At 45.9% G+C, this 17,867-nt stretch overlaps 1 protein-coding gene across 2 annotated transcripts in view; it reads left to right on the top strand.

The window, feature by feature from the left end:
- ccdc102a (coiled-coil domain containing 102A) overlaps nt 1-17,867 on the top strand; it is a 46,762-nt gene that overhangs the window by 16,603 nt on the left and 12,292 nt on the right. For both annotated transcript variants that reach the window (XM_068576272.1, XM_068576279.1), the window contains exons 2-7: nt 5,309-5,768; nt 6,501-6,908; nt 11,375-11,610; nt 12,525-12,633; nt 16,227-16,343; nt 16,532-16,741. In XM_068576272.1, coding sequence (XP_068432373.1) covers nt 5,406-5,768; nt 6,501-6,908; nt 11,375-11,610; nt 12,525-12,633; nt 16,227-16,343; nt 16,532-16,741 — 1,443 coding nt within the window. In that variant the 5' untranslated portion in view covers nt 5,309-5,405. The remainder of the gene's footprint in view (nt 1-5,308; nt 5,769-6,500; nt 6,909-11,374; nt 11,611-12,524; nt 12,634-16,226; nt 16,344-16,531; nt 16,742-17,867) is intronic.

Here is a 17,867-nt window from a genome sequence, read left to right as displayed (position 1 = left end):
GCGCGCACACTGAGTCACTGCAACGCGCTCATAAATGTTGGCTAGCACTGGGTGGCTGGGGAGAAATCCCTCGTTAAATCCCATCTCTTTCTGCTCACATTCACGTAAATCAGCGCCGTGGCCCAAAAGGGTGTTTTTTTGTGTTTCGGCTGTGACCCCTCTGCTCAGATCGTCGCTCATTTCAGCAGGATAAGCAGACATTTGCATTGGCAGGCAGTAAATAGTGGTGTGTGTTTTTGTGGTGGGGGTGAGGATTGGCTGAGGGTAGAAGGTCACAGGGTCAAGTGCGGTCTGACGACTTGTTTATAACGTTGAATATACGAGAGCAGAAGTTGTCAGAGTTTGGGGCTGTGTAACATACGGCCGGGGAGGACAGATGTCCCGTCAAAGAGTTTATGGCCCCGCGGCTTGGCCCGCCGGCCGGCTGGTGCATTTTATTGGCCCCCATGGTGATGGAGGGTGAAGAAAGAGGCAATCTGTGAGGCGGAAGGAACATTGGGAAGAAGCACAAAAAAAAAGGGATACGGAAAGAAGAGGAAACAGCTTGCACCTCCAGCAGAAGCCCCGTTTGCAACTCTTTTAAATCTTGGGCTGAAATAACTGAAGAGATCTTTGAAATGTGTGAAACAAGACTTAAATTCTCGTTTATTTATTTCTGCCTGACTTTATCTTGTGAATTATAGTTTGGTCTTGACATAACTGCGACATTGCACTTGAAGTTATGATTTTGTGGTCTTTTTTATTTCCACCAAAGTCACTTCAAATGCAGAAGTGTTTCTTTTTTCTTCTTCTTTAAAAAAAAATTGGTCCTCATATCTGCCAATACCGAGTCGGCTCTGACACTTATGTTTCCATAAATATTGCTAAATATATATATCTGACCTACAGAAGCAGACTATTTCATCACGTATTCATCACGAGTTACTTAAGTTTCTCAAAACTATGAATTTAAATGATATCGAAGGTCCCGCCTTATTCTCTGGTCCACAGTTTGTTGAGTGTGACGTTTGTCTGCTTTTCTGAAAACTAGTCATTTCAAGATGCTGGAAATTTTAATCTTTTCCAGATTAAAAAGTGAAGGGGGGGATTCTGAACTATGGATTGAAGCGGCAACATGCTCATAGTAAAAAGTGAACGCTTTGTCAGCGCGCGTGAGACCTTTTGTTGTGTTACTTGCCGATGACTTGACCAATGAACCCTTCTCTCCTTATGTTTCCACACAAATGTCGCCGGTGCTGCTGGGTGATGTAGTTGCTGCACCAGCAGACATAAAACACCACACGCCCCTCGCAGAGAGCGGCGGTACCGGCGCGGTGAAGCAGAGGAAGCTCCACTGCAAGTCAGCGCATGCCAACAATCAGGGACACATTCCAACGTGATGTGGATGTATACGAACATGCTAAGAGGCCCTCTCCTCTCCTTTCCTCTCCTCTCCTCTCTTCATCGGCTGCTCTCTGGCTGAGGAGCTGGCTGTGTGTGTGTGTGTGTGTGTGTGTGTGGGAGGGAAACCCCGTCAGTGGAAGCTCTCCATCACCATCGGCTGTGTTTATACTCCCTCTGATTCGTGTCAGCTTGTCTGCTAGGTCCTATAAAATTCATATTTGTGAATGATTTATGTGAGTTATAATCTTTTAACCAACGGGGCACAGCCGCTCGTTGAATCCAGATCTTCAAACACATGCGTGGCGTTAACACGGATGTTGACGGACATCTTTGACTCCTTGCTGTGGCTTTAGTTGCTTCTAATAAAGGTGAGGAAGTCCGACCTTTTCATTTTTCTTTTATAAAATGATACCAAAACTGTGGCTTCTTAAAAAAAGTTTCACGAAAAATCTCTCTAAGGTCTGGATCAACATTATTTCTCTGTGGCCCTTTTTTCTCCACAATGCTCTTGTAGCACCGCCAGATGGGAAGGCTGTTCTGTCTGTGTGTGTGTGTGTGTGTGTGTGTGTGTGTGTGTGTGTGTGTGTGTGTGTGTGTGTGTGTGTGTGTGTTGTGCGCTACTCTTTATAGATGTGATTAGTGTGGATTTAGCATCTGGAGCCTGCGACTTGTTTCATGTGTTCGCATTATTCCAAGGCTTCCACGGGTCTCTGATTCTGAAATGAAAAATGCAATTAATATAGCAAGATGACAGCTGTGTGTGTGTGTGTGTGTGCGTGTGTGTGTGCGTGTGTGCGTGATATGCTCCTACTTTCTCCTTTCTACCAAAATACTTCATACTTTAAACACAGGACAACCTGCTAAAAATAGGAAATAGACTGGTTGGCGTTCTGTTTTTCGTGTCACTTTCGACATCATGGACACGCTGGCAAACACGAGAAGTAAACAATGAAAATGTTACTTCTCTTTTTTTTTGACAATGAATCAGCGGCGTAAAATTACTGTTTCTGTCAGTGGGTTCTGGGAGGTTTTGTCTATGATTAGTTGAAGTAGTTGTCGTTGTTGTGAACTGCGGTTTTGAAGCATCCAGTTCGCCATCAATGGCTGACGCCATCATGGATTCCTGCAACCAGTAAGACTCTGGTAGCCACCTGTCAATCACAAGGTAGGACTCTTGTGGGGGCTACCTGTCAATCACACGGTAGTCCCACCCTACACCCTACTCTGCTTTATGGTCTTTTTGGCTCTAAATGGATGAGTTAAAGCTAAGTGTCCACCCGGGTGTCTCGTTTCCATCACTGCCGATTGCATCTGGAGCTGATTAGCACTTTTGACTCCTGCAGAGTCATTTGTTCTTGGAGTGAATGCCAATTGTGACCTTTCCCACTCAAGACAAAAGCCAGATGTTAGTGGGTGTTGTGGATTCTGCAGTGTGAGTGTCAGTCCGATCGTCACGGCCTTTGCTTGTCGTGCGTCCCTTGTGAACAGAGAGCCAGATCGGTTGGACCGATCACCTTTTTGTCTCTCGGCACAGCGGCGAGGAGCCGATCGCAGCCGCTCACATTTCATCCACTGATCCCTTTTCAAAAATTCATGACCCAGTCTGCCTGAATGCCCGAAATCTTATTATCTTCACGTCTGCATTTTCCCCAGCCGTTGGTTCCCACAACTCACACAGGTTTCACTAAAGCTTGACATTCAACACTTTCAGAGTAGTTTTTCCTTTGTTGCTGTACCTCCCTGTGATGCGTCTGTCACAGTGTTTCTGTGGCTGTTCACGCCTCGTTCCAATGATATTTTCTTTTATTTGTCGCTGCCAAAAGGCATTATGCTTTCTGGTGTGCTCTCCATCTCTTTTTTTTTCTCGCGAGCGTCTCAGGAACACCCCGAGGGAATCCCCTCAAATCCTTCACAAACACACACTTTGCTTCAACTCGGCGTTCGCCTGCCGTCGCTCCTCTACAGCTCCAACCTCAGCGTCTCAGACGGATCGGATCCATCAGACAACAGATGGATAATCTAGACATTTTACTTTGATTCCAGCTAAACATACACGTCAGATACTTGCGTGTCAAAGTAATCTTGCTTTTACCATTCATCTATGAGACGAACCTAGACCTTTTCTTGAATATAAGAAGTCAACATAAGTGCAAAACAAACAATGTTTGAGTAGTTTTACTCTTCACAAAGCTGCTAATGATGAACCTCCTTCATTTACTTCTCTTATCCTCCGGTTCTCCGCGAGTTGTCCCCACAGTTGCAGATCTCCTCCGGAACTCCCCTCTGCCTCTCCGGGAGAGGAGGAAGAGAAGGAGGAGATGGAGGAGGAGGAGGAGGAGGAGGAGGAGGAGGAAGGAAACGGGAAGGAGCGGAGCTTTTCTTGGCCCAGAGAGCTGGAGGCCAACCTCGCCACAGCCGGAGACTGTGTATTAGTTCTCAAACCACAAACCTTGGCACCGACTGCAGAGATAAGATCAGAGCTCGCCCACAGATCCCTGGGGGGAGATTACATGGCAAACGCGGTTATCACGATACACCAAAGAACAATAAAACAGAGACTGTATTTGAACTAAGGGAACACTATAAAGTATTAAAACAGCGTGAGTGAAAAGTATTTTTGTTTTGAGTCTACATGGTGGTGAGAGAGGCGCGGTGGTCTAAATGTCACACCCAGTGTGGATGACGGCGTTCACTGCTGCGCACTTTGCAAAAATATTTTTCATAGCATTTTTGTAAAATCTGATATGTTACACTTAAAGCTGCATTAATAGATGTATTTATTCTTGGCCACTTAGGGGCAACCTGTAAACACAAAGTGGACATTATGAGCTTATAAAGGTGACATCACTAAAGGGACAAACACAGACTGTGTTTAGGAAGTGGACGTAGTCATCGTGAAGTCATCGCACTGTTATTGTGGAGCCAATTTCAACGACCTGTCAATCACAGCATGCCCTGCTTTACAGTCTGTTTGACTCTAAATGACCATAACTTACTGAATGAACATCATGCTGTATTGAAGAAGACTTGAAACTAAAGATTGAGACATAATCTCATGTTCACAATGTTTACTGAGGGAATACATCAAGAGAGAAGTAGATTCACGTCGATACAATTAGATGAGTCGCCCCCTGATGGTCAGTAGAGAGAATGCAGGTTTTTAGACATATCCGCATTGGCTTCACTCGGCTTTCCGCCTGGAGACAATCCTGCGCCAGCAAAAGCTTCATTTGGATTTAGATTTATTACTGCAGGCATTGTTCTGAGATTTATTGAGTATTTAACAGCACAACATTTTTTTCATATTATGTCAGCTGGTTGGAGTTAAGGCTTTAATCAGAACACTTCCAGGTGTATGTTTTTACAGAAGCTTGAGCTTAACATTAATAGTTGTGAACACATTTCATACGTCTGTTCCTGATTGAGCCAGCTGGGGAATGTTTCCAATACTAGTGATGTTAAAAAAATATTTAAAAAACTGCCAAATGTGGCGATCAAACCGTAAAATGTGTCATCATCATTGAGGATTATTTGATTTGTCAGTGTAGTTTTTCCGTGGTGCGTTTAGGCTCTGTAGGAATGTAGAGAGAGGCAGAGATGAAGCTGTGAAAGAGAGGACCGGATGTGCATGAAGTGTAAAAGTTCATCTTTTTTCTCGCTGGAATAATTACCGGCCCCAGCGAGAGTTCTTGGACATCGACACCGAGTCTTTTAAGTTTCTATCTGTCAGAGTCATCTGTTCTCAAGGCCATTTGTTCTGAAAGGTTCCTCTCAAAAGGCCGGGCAGTGTGTGTGCGTGTGCATTTTCTTTTCTTTCAAAGATTCCTTTACCGCCTGATCAACATTTTGTCCTCAAATATATGTCCAACGTTTCTTCTGTCAACGTAGTGACTTCACTTCCTGTCCCTTGTGTCCCTGTCTCCAGGTTGATCCGGGGCTGAAGAGGATGACGGTCTCCTAAACCCCCCGTCTCTCCCCTCCTCCTCCTCCTTCATCCTGGTCCACACCACCGCCCCTCCACCATGAACCACACCCCCAGCCCCCACCTGTCCGACGGCGGCAAGTCGGCCGGCAGCGGCCTGCTGTGCAGCCTGGGTCTGGGCTCCGACAGGGGGATCCGCTCCCCGGACAGCCTCACGCACACCCCGAGCCCCACGGGAGGGACCCCCAGCTCCAGCCCCCCGCTGCTGCTGTCGCCGGGGCTGGGAAGCTTCGGGCTGGGGTCCCTGGGGGCCTTGGGCGACGGAGCCGGGGCCGACTGGGAGAGCAGGGAGGAGCTGAGGCTCAGGGAGCTGGAGGAGGCTCGGGCCCGAGCGGCGCAGATGGAGAAGACCATGAGGTGGTGGTCGGACTGCACCGCCAACTGGAGAGAGAAGTGGAGCAAGGTGGGCGAGCAGACTGCGACGCTGTGACTTAGTGCAGCCCATTTGACAAAGATGAACAATAAACAAACAAAAAAACAGATTAGAAGAAGAGTTAAAAAAGGCTGAAATGAAACTATTTTGTCTCGTGATTTACTAAACATGACATGAGTCGAGGACAAAAGTAATCCTTTTCTGAAGCGCCAATTTCAGCTGCTAACAAAGACTGTGAGGATGTTGAAAGCTCTGGGGAAAAAAGCTACTACGTTGACCTTGAGTAAGGATTATTTTAGTTATCTCAAGGGACTTTCGTTCTATGAGCTGTGGATGTGTAGGGGCCTCCCACAAACGATGTTCATACATTTTAATTTAATTTAATAAGCATTAGGAAATCCCACTTGGATTTTAATTCAAAAGCAACACAAGAAAAGGTTTTCTAAAGACTCAAGGCACTGTGGTCCAAGTTAAATACCAGAAAAATTAAACTTTTTCTATATTGAACCAAAGATCCAAACCAACAGTGAACGTATCTTCTAACAAGTATTGTGTTTGTGTTAGAATGGGTATTAATCCGCCACTGAAAATAGTCCCCAACAAATGATTTCCTCCTGTTTGAGTCACCTTCTGTTTGAGTAATGTCTGCATCGTTTTATTACTGGTGAAACTGTATATTCAAGCTGGAAGTCCTTCAGAGAAACCGACTGGCTGCAGGTATAATTTGTTCACCAGGTGTTGTCTATGATTTCTTTCACCCAGGTGCGTTCGGAGCGCAATCGTGCACGCGACGAGGTCCGCCAGCTGAGGCAGCGGCTGGACACCCTCACCAAGGAGCTGACCAGCGTCCGGCGGGAGCGGCAGGAGCTGGCCTCGGAGAGCGAGACCCTGCGGCAGGAGGCGCTGCGCCTCCGCGGTGACCACCCCACCGACGCCGCTCTGCTTCCTCCTCCTCCTGCCCCGAGCGCCCCCTCTCCATCGTCGTCCCCGGCGCACCCTCGAGACGCCTCCTCCTCCTCCTCTCCATCCATGCCGCCCTCCTCCCCCGCCTCCTCCTCCGCCTCCTCCCAGGTCCACGGCGACAGGGTGGGGGAGGGGCCGCCGGGGTCTCCGGAGCCAGAACCAGTGAGGGACGTGGACCTGGACGAGCAAAAGTTGCAGCAACAGAAGGTGAGTCGGACGTTGGACGTTGGGAATATATGTGTGTCGCGGTCTTCTATGATGAGAGAGTTTTAAAGTCCTTTCTCATAGATTTACAAACCGCTGTGGAGCGTTATGGTGTCTGTTAAACCGTCTCACTCACACACCATGTGGACTTCCTGGATGGTATGTCCTGTCTCACGTGTCGCCCATCGAGCCCTTTTGGGGCTGGTTTTTTTTGGAACAATCACTTTATCTTGTTTTCACTCGAAGACAAAATAACGGGAATGTTGCTTATCATCATCTCTATTCACAAGCTATGAAACCTGCTGATGGTCTGCTCGTGGTACGCTCACGTCCTCCGCTGCTGGATGGACAAAGTGACCCGAGCCTCAGCCAATGTAGGCCAGAATGGCTGCTGTTTCTCCAGCTCTGTTAGATCGCTCACCATAAGTGTGTGTGTGTGTGTGTGTGTTGGGGAGGGGGTGTCCTATTTAAGGTACCCACACACACACGTCGTACCCCCGAGGGCTGTGTGATGCTGCAGTACTTCTTCTCTGTCAGACAGTTTTTTTTTTTCTCTCTGTGTGTATTACTTTTGCACCCCGTCCTAAACCTAAAACATATCTCTGGTTCAGCGCTTCGCTCGGCCTCGTTCATACCGACAAGGAATACAGAAACAGGAAGTGAGACGGGAACTCCTGGACCCCTAAAAAACGTGAAAGTCAAGCCCTACAATATGACCTGTGTGGTTCACACGGTATATTTTAAAAAAAACATATCTAATTATTGTTAATGTCATATGTTGTTGTTTTAGTGGTCTTTAAAACACAGCATTTAAACGTCACCAGCTCAATAAACAAGATGCTGCTCCCCTGATTCCTCCCAGAATTAAAAAAAATAAAATATGTCCAATAAAATACAGTCAGGCATGTTCCCCAGATTAGTTTGGTGTCATGTAACGTGCTCTCAACAGCTGGTGTGGACCTGTCTGGTCAGGAGTGAAATCATGTGGGATAACATTTTTATTAAAGCCTCACCGCCGCCGGCAAGGGCCTGATTTCCTCTTAGGACAAAAGGAGACGTTTTATAATGATGAATATGTGTAATTCAAGCCACAATTCAAACTGGATCATACGAATGATTTATGCTGATAAAAGATAACCTCAATAAGAGGAGACACGCGATCAGAGGTCAAGTAAATTACACATTCTGCTGGATTTACTGAGGTCTATCTTCACTGCTGAAGCATTTTGAGTAATAATAACAGATTTGATGACAGATTTAAACTTGTGTCCCCCGTTATCCTTTCCTTGTTTCTCCTCTGAACTCGGCGCCGCTGCTGAGGCTTCTTACTCAGAAGGCTGCAGCCTCAGTGTGTATTTCTGTGTCGGGAGCCGGCTGCTTAATGAGCCGCGGTCTCGGTGAATCAGGTGCCGGATGCACACAGATTGCAACCGCCAACTCAACCATGGCGCATATTTTTTTTGGCAAAAACGGCATCCTTTCACCTTCGCCCCATTTTCAACATCTACCGTCATGAATGAGACATCCTCTAGTAGACGTGAAGCGAGAGAGAGAATATATATATATATATATATATATATATATATATATATATATATATATATATATATATATATATGTTATTGACAGCCATCCATCCATTATCTTCCACTTCTCCGGCGCAGCGAGGTATATTCCAGACGTTTTCCAGTTCTTCCCCCAGTGAACCTCGAGGCGTTTCCGGGCCAGACGAGACATATAATCTCACCGCTGTGTTCTGGGACGACTCCCGTGGTCTCCAACCACTTGGACGTAACCATAGACTGGATATGAGACGTGGACGTCGTCATCGTGACGTCACCGGTTGGTTTGTCCACTTCAGCTGGCCTCGTTTTAATGCCAAGGAGCATCCAGATGTCTGAGCGGAGGAAGCTCATTTCGTCCGCTTGACTCCTCCGATCTTATTTTTTCGGTCACTATCTGACTATATTATTAAGAATAACATGATGTCACTGTTTCATTTCTTAAATATCACGGTTATCGTCAATACCAGCAGTTAGCAACGGCCCTCATCTCATGGGACAACACTGCTTTGACCTCTTCTGCTTTTTCTCCCAGTGTGTGTCGACAGCGCGGGTGGGCCCCTCTGTTTCTTTGCAAATGTATACTGTCTCACCACACACGCACACACACACACAGACACACACACACGCATGTCCGTGAGCTGTAACCTTATAACGAAGGAGCCTGTGCATCAGTGAATAAAAATCACTGTCACTGCCTATCAGACTTGACCTTCAGCGAGCTCAGGAGGGGGGTTTCCATGGTAATACACACACACGCACACACACACGCACACACACACACACACTGGGACAGAGAAATACCCAGTGAGGCTGCAGCCTTCCAAACTAAGCCTTGATAATGTGGCTAACTGGTACCCACACACAGCAGAGCCTCATTTCCTGTCTCCGTCCATTGTTCTGGTTCTCACACACCCTGAGTACTTCCACATGTGGCACAGAATCGGGGTCTGGCTCACAGACATGCGTTACGCGCCGGGTCCCTCTGTTGGGGAGGGCCTGTAATGACAGCAGCAACACTCTGTCTTCCTCTCGGCTGGTACACTTTAGGGGGGATATTTCCAAGGATACTTCATGGTTTAAATGGTGAAATCTCAATTCACTTTGATATTGTGACACGTTTTAAGTCAAGTGTCAGGAGTGTTAAAAAGGCCTTTTCGTTGGATGTGAATGACCTCCTTTATTTGTCCATTGACTCCTGGTCGATGACCTTTGACCTTAAATTTAGGTTTAAGAGGCAGCTGATATGGATTAAACTACGTCCTCTGATATTTCTGAGGAACTCTTGAAGGCATCACGATGGTTCATTTTGAGAAAACCTCGCAGCCTAATGAAGCCTCTGGGAGACCCAGAGCTCGCATGTAACATCTGGCACACGCTGAGAAGTGGTGAAGGGCGGGGGGGAAACGTCTGGGCTCTTTTCTGTCGCAGCGCCAACGGCGACAGATTTACAACGTGGAGAGGACAGGCAATACGTCTCCAACTTAATATCTGTAAAGGCCGTTAAGCACAACGAGATGTGAACATTTTTTGTGGTCGTAAGAACCCGCTAGTTTGGGTTCTCGTTGGCAGAAACTGGAGAGATGAAACCGTTTGACTTGTCGGGAGAATCGGAGGGCGGAGTGGGACATAAGAGAGGAATATTGTTGCATAAGAGGCTCCTATTTATGACAACGCCTTCAAAACCAGGCCTCCATGAGTCGGTACATGAGGAATGTGGAATGAGACATAACTAGAAACCAAAAGGAAGCTTTTCATCCCGGCTGATGATTTTTCAAGAGTTATGGATGTGAAGAGGTTAGGAGATTATGGAGTCGAAACTGTAAATCCAAGTGTCTCACACAGACACACACACACACACACACACACACACACACACACACACACACACCCATATAGCACAACATTCTGCTACGATTTACAACACCAGAGGGATTATATTATATTCATATTCACAATAAGATAACATAAAATAAGATAATCCTTTACTAGTCGCTCAGTGGGGAAACTACAGGATTACAGCTCACAAGTAAATACAGATTTTTTAAAAATCAAGCAATATAAATAAATAGTAGAAGAGTAATAAAACTAAATACAAATTAAAAAATGACTGTATGTGTTCATTTGTGGACAAAATTGCTGGAAAACCTTTGATGAAACAAGTGGCAATTCTGAGTATATATGATGGAGAATATATATTCAGGCATTCTGTATAGTTTATAAATATGTATTCCTGTGTGCATGAACTTGTCGGTACACAACACACAAGCAACCTCTTCAAAGGCACCCGTTCAAGTGAGAAGTTTTGTCAAGAGAGTAGTTTAAAAGAATAAAGTTGTAGCGTAATGAGAATAAAATTCATTATATTTCATGAAAAATACATCTTACCTGTCCCGCAGTCTGCTGTGCGTGGCATTATTGCTCGGTCATAACACTTCATCATGGTTGACGGGCGCCTTTCGCTTTTTTTTTAATCCTATCGTTTCGCTGATTTGCGGCTGTGTTAGAGCGGCTTTATGGACCCATAATGTCCCTGGATATTGGTGGGGACATGTCCCCGCCTCTATCTGTCACATTAACACTCATCATGTGGACTATTATCTCTGTACTCTGCACACATTTCTATTTATACTTTCACACGGTGAACTTTTGCAATATTTTGCATATTTCTGCACAAAACTACAACTTCTAAACTATTTAGCGCTGTCATTTTATAACAGATATGTTGTATATACTTTGCATCGTATTCTCTCACATTTTATTAGAATTTTGTTTCATCTACGTTTACAATTCAGTACTTTTCTCATACTGTATGTTATCCGCTATTTCCCAGTCATATCCATTTGGATCTCCCCTTCAGTGGTACAGCGGTATGAAGCATGCCCCTCACATCATTTCCTCTGTCAGGACTTCGAGGTGCTGGAGTCGGTCCTGCGCTCCAGGGCCCCGGACGGTGACGCTCAGGAGGCGTGGGAAAGCCGCGGCGGCGCTAACTCGTCGCGCCCGTCCTCCGGCCTGAGCCGGCAGGAGCGCAGCAGGCAGCTGTGGGAGGACATCGGCACGGTGGAGGAAGACTCCAGCAAACTCAACGCGCTACAGCTCCGCCTGGACGAGTCCCAGAAAGTCCTGCTGAAAGAGAGAGAGTAAGAGTGACGGAAAACCTCAGACTGTAGCACAGATGTAAAGTGTCCAAACATGTCTAGTAACTAGATATTTAGCAGACGTTTTAAATGCAATGCATTCTTAAACTACCCACCACAATGTGTTCCACCAGAAGATGTATCCTAAGACAAACCCACAGACGAACGCATGGAAAGAGGGTTACTGTTACATGGTGGGAACATGGGTGTTTACAGGTTGGGGAAGGGTCCAACTAAAAGAGGCTATTAGTTGCATTATGGGAAGATGAGCCGGTTCACCGGAGGACTGAACGTCAGGATCATAGACTACTGTATATAAGTAGTGGACGTGGTCATTGTGACGTCACCCGTTGGTTCATGGCTTGCTGTTTGGAAGCCTCGAGTTTGGCGTGTTGGCTGTCGCCATCTTGGCTTTTTAGCAACCGATGAACGGAAGTGACCATATTCGATCGGCGGAGGAGTGATATAGGAACACCATGTAGAGCTCTGGAAAGGTTGCGAAATGTCAATCACAACATAGCCCCACACCTAGTAGAGGTTCCTCGTACTATATGGGTTTACCCTTAAAGTGGTTTCTTTATTACCTTGTTGAGAGTGTAAGGATCAGTGTAACACCACCACTGCTTATTCTACACTCAGTCAAAGTAATGGCCTTCTCTGCTGACAGGAAGTGCACCGTACCAGTTTTTCTCATTTCCTGTGTGAGATGTTTTCAGCCACGAGAATGCCGACACAGGCACTAAAACGTGAGGGCCATGTGTAAAACGTGTGACCCGACACAGGTGCGCGCGGCGGTTTGGAAAGCAGTTGATAGATGGGTGCAACAAGACGTTTGCTGACTGAAATAATATCCCGCTCAGGCTCTCGAGCAGCATGATTGAGTGTGTTGTGTCTTTGTGTGTCACACCCCCCACCAGAGACAAGCTGGCGCTGAGCAAGAGCATCGAGAGGCTGGAGGTCGAACTCACTCAGTGGAAATTGAAATACGAGGAGCTCAGCAAGACCAAACAGGAGACCCTCAAACAGGTGAGAGCGTACGCGTAGATCTGCCTCTACTTTCTGTCCTCATTCAGCTTTGTGTGCTTTCAATGTTGCGACTGACTGCAGGATTGCGGTTTCGGTTCAGATAGAGGGTCAGACTGCCTTCAATTCTTACTAACGGGAGCTGCCGGAGGGCTTTTATTTCCCGTCTGAGCCTCTGGAGGAGCTGCAGCTGGCTCTGGCCTTTTTTTTTCTGTGTTCCAAGACCCCAACCTTTGCAAAACAAGTGCACTTCGAGGTATTTCTAAAGCTCTTCTCCAGTGGACAAAAGCATTCATTGCCGGTTCAAATGACTTTGCAGAGGTCACAAGAGTGGACGCGGCTATTTTCGCCGTCCTTTATCCAACATGATGCTCTGGCAATTTACATACAAATATATATATATATCTATCTATATATATCTATATGTATATATATGTGTGTATATATATATATAGATATATATATAGAGAGATATATATATATAGATATATATATGTTGGTTATGTGTCTTGTTGTCTTGTTTCATTTGGCATTTTCTGGTGTTTGTTCTTGTAATGTTTTTTTTGTCTATTGTGCACAGTGAACCTTGTCTGTTGTTGTCTGTGTGAGTCTGTTGTTGTCTATGGTGACAAATGAGTTTCCCCACTGGGGATTAATAAAGTGTTCTGTCTATCTAAACAAAATGTTAAAAAAAAAAGACACCCATAAAAAAAGTCATTAAAAATATATGAAATCCTTCAGTTTCTGAAGTGGATGTGTAATAGATCAAATCAACAGGGATTTGGACAATCATTCTAATGTATTAACATCCCAAAAGGTCCATTAATGCAGCACCAGACTGCAGCCAGAAAACAGACATTTTACCTCCCTGTCGAACACAACCTTCCTTGGTCCAATGAACACCGAAGTGGTTTGAGAATTTTCGATAAACAGCTGAAACACCTTCACTGTTTCCTAACTTCTTCCTGCTTCTGTGCCGTGAGGTGATACACGTCTGCTGCGTGATCCACGGTCAATGGGAAAGGAGTCACTTGCCCATCCGTAGCAGCTTTTACCGTGTTTAAAAATATCTGCACAAATTCAGGTGGAAGAAGGATATAAAAGAGTGAACCGCCTCGGCTTCCTGCCCCTGGATGGAGGCTCACTCCTTCAGCTCCTCGGTCTTGCTTCAGCTCAGCCGCCAGCCCGCCGATGACATGCGAAGTGCATTTAGCTCAAAAAGCACCGCTGTCCCTTTAGTGCCAAGCTGCTCGCTGGCACCGGCCAGATACCGTTTATTCTTGACATTTGTTTTGCAAGTCCAGGCCACAGAAACCTTTCATGTGAAAGAGAGAGGCGGTTTTCTTTTTCTTTTTGTTGCGGGTGTGGTCTAACTCTATTGGTCTCAGGGATTTGGATCGCCTTTCTCAAACAAATCTGAACCCAAAATGTGAAGCTGTAGCTGGCAGCTCATTTAACACAGAGGCCTGCATGTCAGTGCTTCTCACCGCACGCCTCCGACTGCCAGGAGTCATGCGGCACAGAAGGAAGTGCTCCAGATGTGCAGGTTCCCTGAGGATCAGCGCAAGAACCCGCTCTTGAGTCACATTTAGGAGAACTTGCAAACTGTCGTTTGTACTTCAAAGTTTCTTGGCACAAAAAAAACGATTCATGTGGAGGAGTTAATTAGTCTGCTGTCATTTTTTTTTCACTAAAGGATCGCATATTTCAAGTTTTGAGTTTGAAACTGGAAGTTTGTGTTTTAAATTACACATTAACCCCTTGGACTCAAATTTAAATCAGTCAATATTCTTTTCATATAGCCTAATAATATGACAATTCATCAATAAATTGGCTTTTGGTTACATTTTATAATGTGAAATCTTCAATTATCAGTCATTGATGGCCCCTTGTTTATTCCAGTGACTGGAGGACCGTTATTATTTGTCCTAATTCTTTAGCAGGTCTCTTAATTCGGCTGCTGACTCTGTTAAAAAAATGACAGGCTTTTCTTCATGGATCTCCGAAAGCAGGACTTCAATATGTAGGACATATGGGGCAGGATGCGGAGCCTCATGTGGTGTGATTGGGACGCCAGATTCTCAAATTAAACTAATTTGAGATAACAACAACAGAATACAGTCGGCAAAGAGAGATGCATGCATGTGATTACATTAGGATTGTGTAGTTATAGTACATCTGCAGATACACAGCAGTATTATAACATAATGCTGTCATCTGCTGCACATGGACAAAAAGTGATTCTCTTTCCATGCCTTCTTTTGGTGCCCGTGAAGATTAGCTTCTCGTAAGTCTCTTTGTGTGTCAGAGGATCAAAGTGCAAAACCCCAGAGAGCCGATGGTTCAAGGCCCCCGCGGTACAGACGTGGCAGATGTTCTGGCGGCGTTCCACCACTCGGGGGCAGTCCAGGCCTGCAGACGGGAGAAAGAAAAAGGGACACGGGTCTCATGGAAAGACTCGCCGAACGAGCGTTTGATAAAAGCGGCGTGGGGGTAAAACATATGAAAGATGTGTAGATGACGCCGGGTGTTTTTGAAGATAAGCGGGGTTAGGAGAGATGGAGATCAAAAGCGGGATAGGGCGAAGTGCCGGAAGGTGGAGAGGAGGCAGATGAGACACGGCCAGAGATAAGATAAGGACAAGGAGGGATGAAAAGGGATGGCAAAGGAGGCCGGGTCACCCTTATCTACGCGCTTGTTGTCCTAGATACTTCAAGATCACAGGGGATGTTTTGGCTCCAGAAATGGCTTCTTTTTTTTCTTCTTTTTTTTGAAGACGGGAACAGGAGCGTCTCTCCTGGCTCTAAATGTCAAGTTGGAGATGAGTTGGAAAGGAGAGCCATTGGTGAGACTGAAGGACATTTTGTCTTCTTGGGACCAAGCCGAACACAAGAAGAATAAGATGCACACAAAAAATCTATTCATTCCAGTCAAAAAAATGTAAATTAAAAAGCAAAAGTTTGGTGGTGAAGACCTTGGTTCTGTCTCCGCTCGCAACAGCCTTGTTTAATGCTTTAATGTGAGTAAAGAGAGAAGCCGCTTTACATCGTCACTTTTAATGTGTCAGTTAACCCGCTAGGTCGTGAATTGCACATCAAACATACTTGTGATCTGTGCATTAAATTCACAGCATCTAATGTACTTAGAGATTAATAATGTGGCTCTTCACAGCTTTACTTCCACTGACTCGGCTGTCATTGTAGAGTCGCTGTGTGGAAGTCAGAGAGAGGAGAATGTCGAGCTCGGTTTATTACTGCTGGAGTCTAACAGTCCCGCCGCGTCCACTTGAAGGAAAACTTTGCTCTTTTTCAACTTAGCTGTTGTGTCTAAGTGCCGAATGGAGGACACATTTATTTTTAACCGGTCCAGTATTAAAGGAGAACTCTGGAGCCGCTAAAGCGTTCTTGTACGATCCACTAAAAAAGTGCTTGTCTCAGAACCCTGGAATCGTCTTTTAGCGATTACATTGCAAACTGTGTTCAATTATAGAAGTCTCCATTAGTCACTTGAGGAAAGGTGTTGAAAAATACAGAAGTGCAAGATAAAAAAGTGCAAGATAAACCCCCCCCTCCCCCTCTCTTGTTTTCACCATCTAGCTGAACCTGCTGAAGGAAATGCACCAGGACGAACTGGGCCGCATATCTGAAGACTTGGAGGACGAACTGGGAGCCCGGACCAGTATGGACAAGAAGCTGGCGGAGCTGCGAGCCGAGGTGAGGGGAACCGGAGAGCAGAGCGACCGCAGGCGTGGGTGGGAGGAGCACGGAGGGTGGGGTGGGGAGGAGGAACTAAAACCATCTCAAATTGCTCGCAGAGCCGCCGCAGGGCAGGCGTGTGCATCGCGGGAATCGCTGTGTGAAAGTAGCTTGTGTGTGTGTGTGTGTCTCTCTCTCTCCGTCAGATGGAAAGGCTGCAGGTGGAAAACGCGGCGGAGTGGGGGCGCAGGGAGCGCCTGGAGACGGAGAAGCTCGCCCTGGAGAGGGACAACAAGAAGATGAAAGCTCAGGCCGAGGACCTGGAGGAGCAGCTGGCCAAGAAGCGCCGACAGGCCGCCTCCGCGCTCGACACCGACCTCAAGGCCATCCAGAGCGAGCTGTTCGAGAGGAACAAGGTGGGCCGGACCGTCCTGCTTTTCATTCATGTCCCACTGCTCATTTGGGCTTCAAACTATTCAGCCGTGGAAGAAAAATCGCAGGTCTTTTGTAAACCTTTTTATTTTATTTTATTTTTTTTACAGTTTTTCCCATCTTTTCTAGTGGCTGAAAAACATTACAGTTGTAATAAACCTACACCGATACATACACACTGATGAGATCTCTGTGCATGCGAGGAGATTGTACCCTGACCTTGTCTTGCTTGAAACTCTGTCAGCTGTGTGTGTGTGTGTGTGTGTGTGTGTGTGTGTGTGTGTGTGTGTGTGTGTGTGTGTGTGTGTGTGTGTGTATGTGTGTGTGTGTTTGCTTGAGAAAAGAGAAAGAGAGAGATTGATTGTGTTTTGTGTGTAGTGTTGAAACCATGGTATTGATCCGGACGGAGAAGGAGAAGCAGGGCAAGCGATTAAGACACTGGACACACACACACACACACACACACACACACACACACACACACACACACACACACACACACACACACACACACACACACACACACACACACACACACACAGGTTGATTGATAGCAGAATCATCTTCAACCCCAGCCAGGGCTTTGGGCATCACTACCATCGCACAGATTGATGCTCACTGTCAAACTGCAAACGTACTGTTGTGCGCACACACAAACACACACACACACACACACACACACACACACACACACACACAAGACCAATCGTAGGGGCTTGTGATAGATAAAACGTATCGGTTTGTGCGCTTGAGCTCTTCAACGCACCGCATATCGCGTGGCGTGTAAATATTTTTCGGTGGATGTCGTCAGTCCAGTCGAGCCAAAAAAATAATATTATCATGTTAGTCAAACTTCTTTCACATGAGATTTGATCGTATCGTTATCTGATGAGCAACACAGATGGAATGATTAAGAGTGTGTTGCTGTGAAGGTCGTGAACAAAGCACATTTTCTCCTAAATTCTGTGTTGTTTGAAAAAAAAAAAAACTGACTGACTCAACAGAATGGAAATGACCTCGTGGACGCTTTCCTTTTTCGGTTTATCACTTTCTAAACGTCGTGTCTCAGACCATCTTTACATTTTTGTAAATACATGTTGGTCCACAAAC

This window comes from Clinocottus analis, unplaced genomic scaffold (assembly GCF_023055335.1).
Source record: "Clinocottus analis isolate CAN_PGR_092001 unplaced genomic scaffold, fCliAna1.0.p SCAF_1, whole genome shotgun sequence".
Classification (NCBI taxonomy): domain Eukaryota; kingdom Metazoa; phylum Chordata; class Actinopteri; order Perciformes; family Cottidae; genus Clinocottus; species Clinocottus analis.
This window is presented reverse-complemented; position numbering and strand designations above follow the sequence as displayed.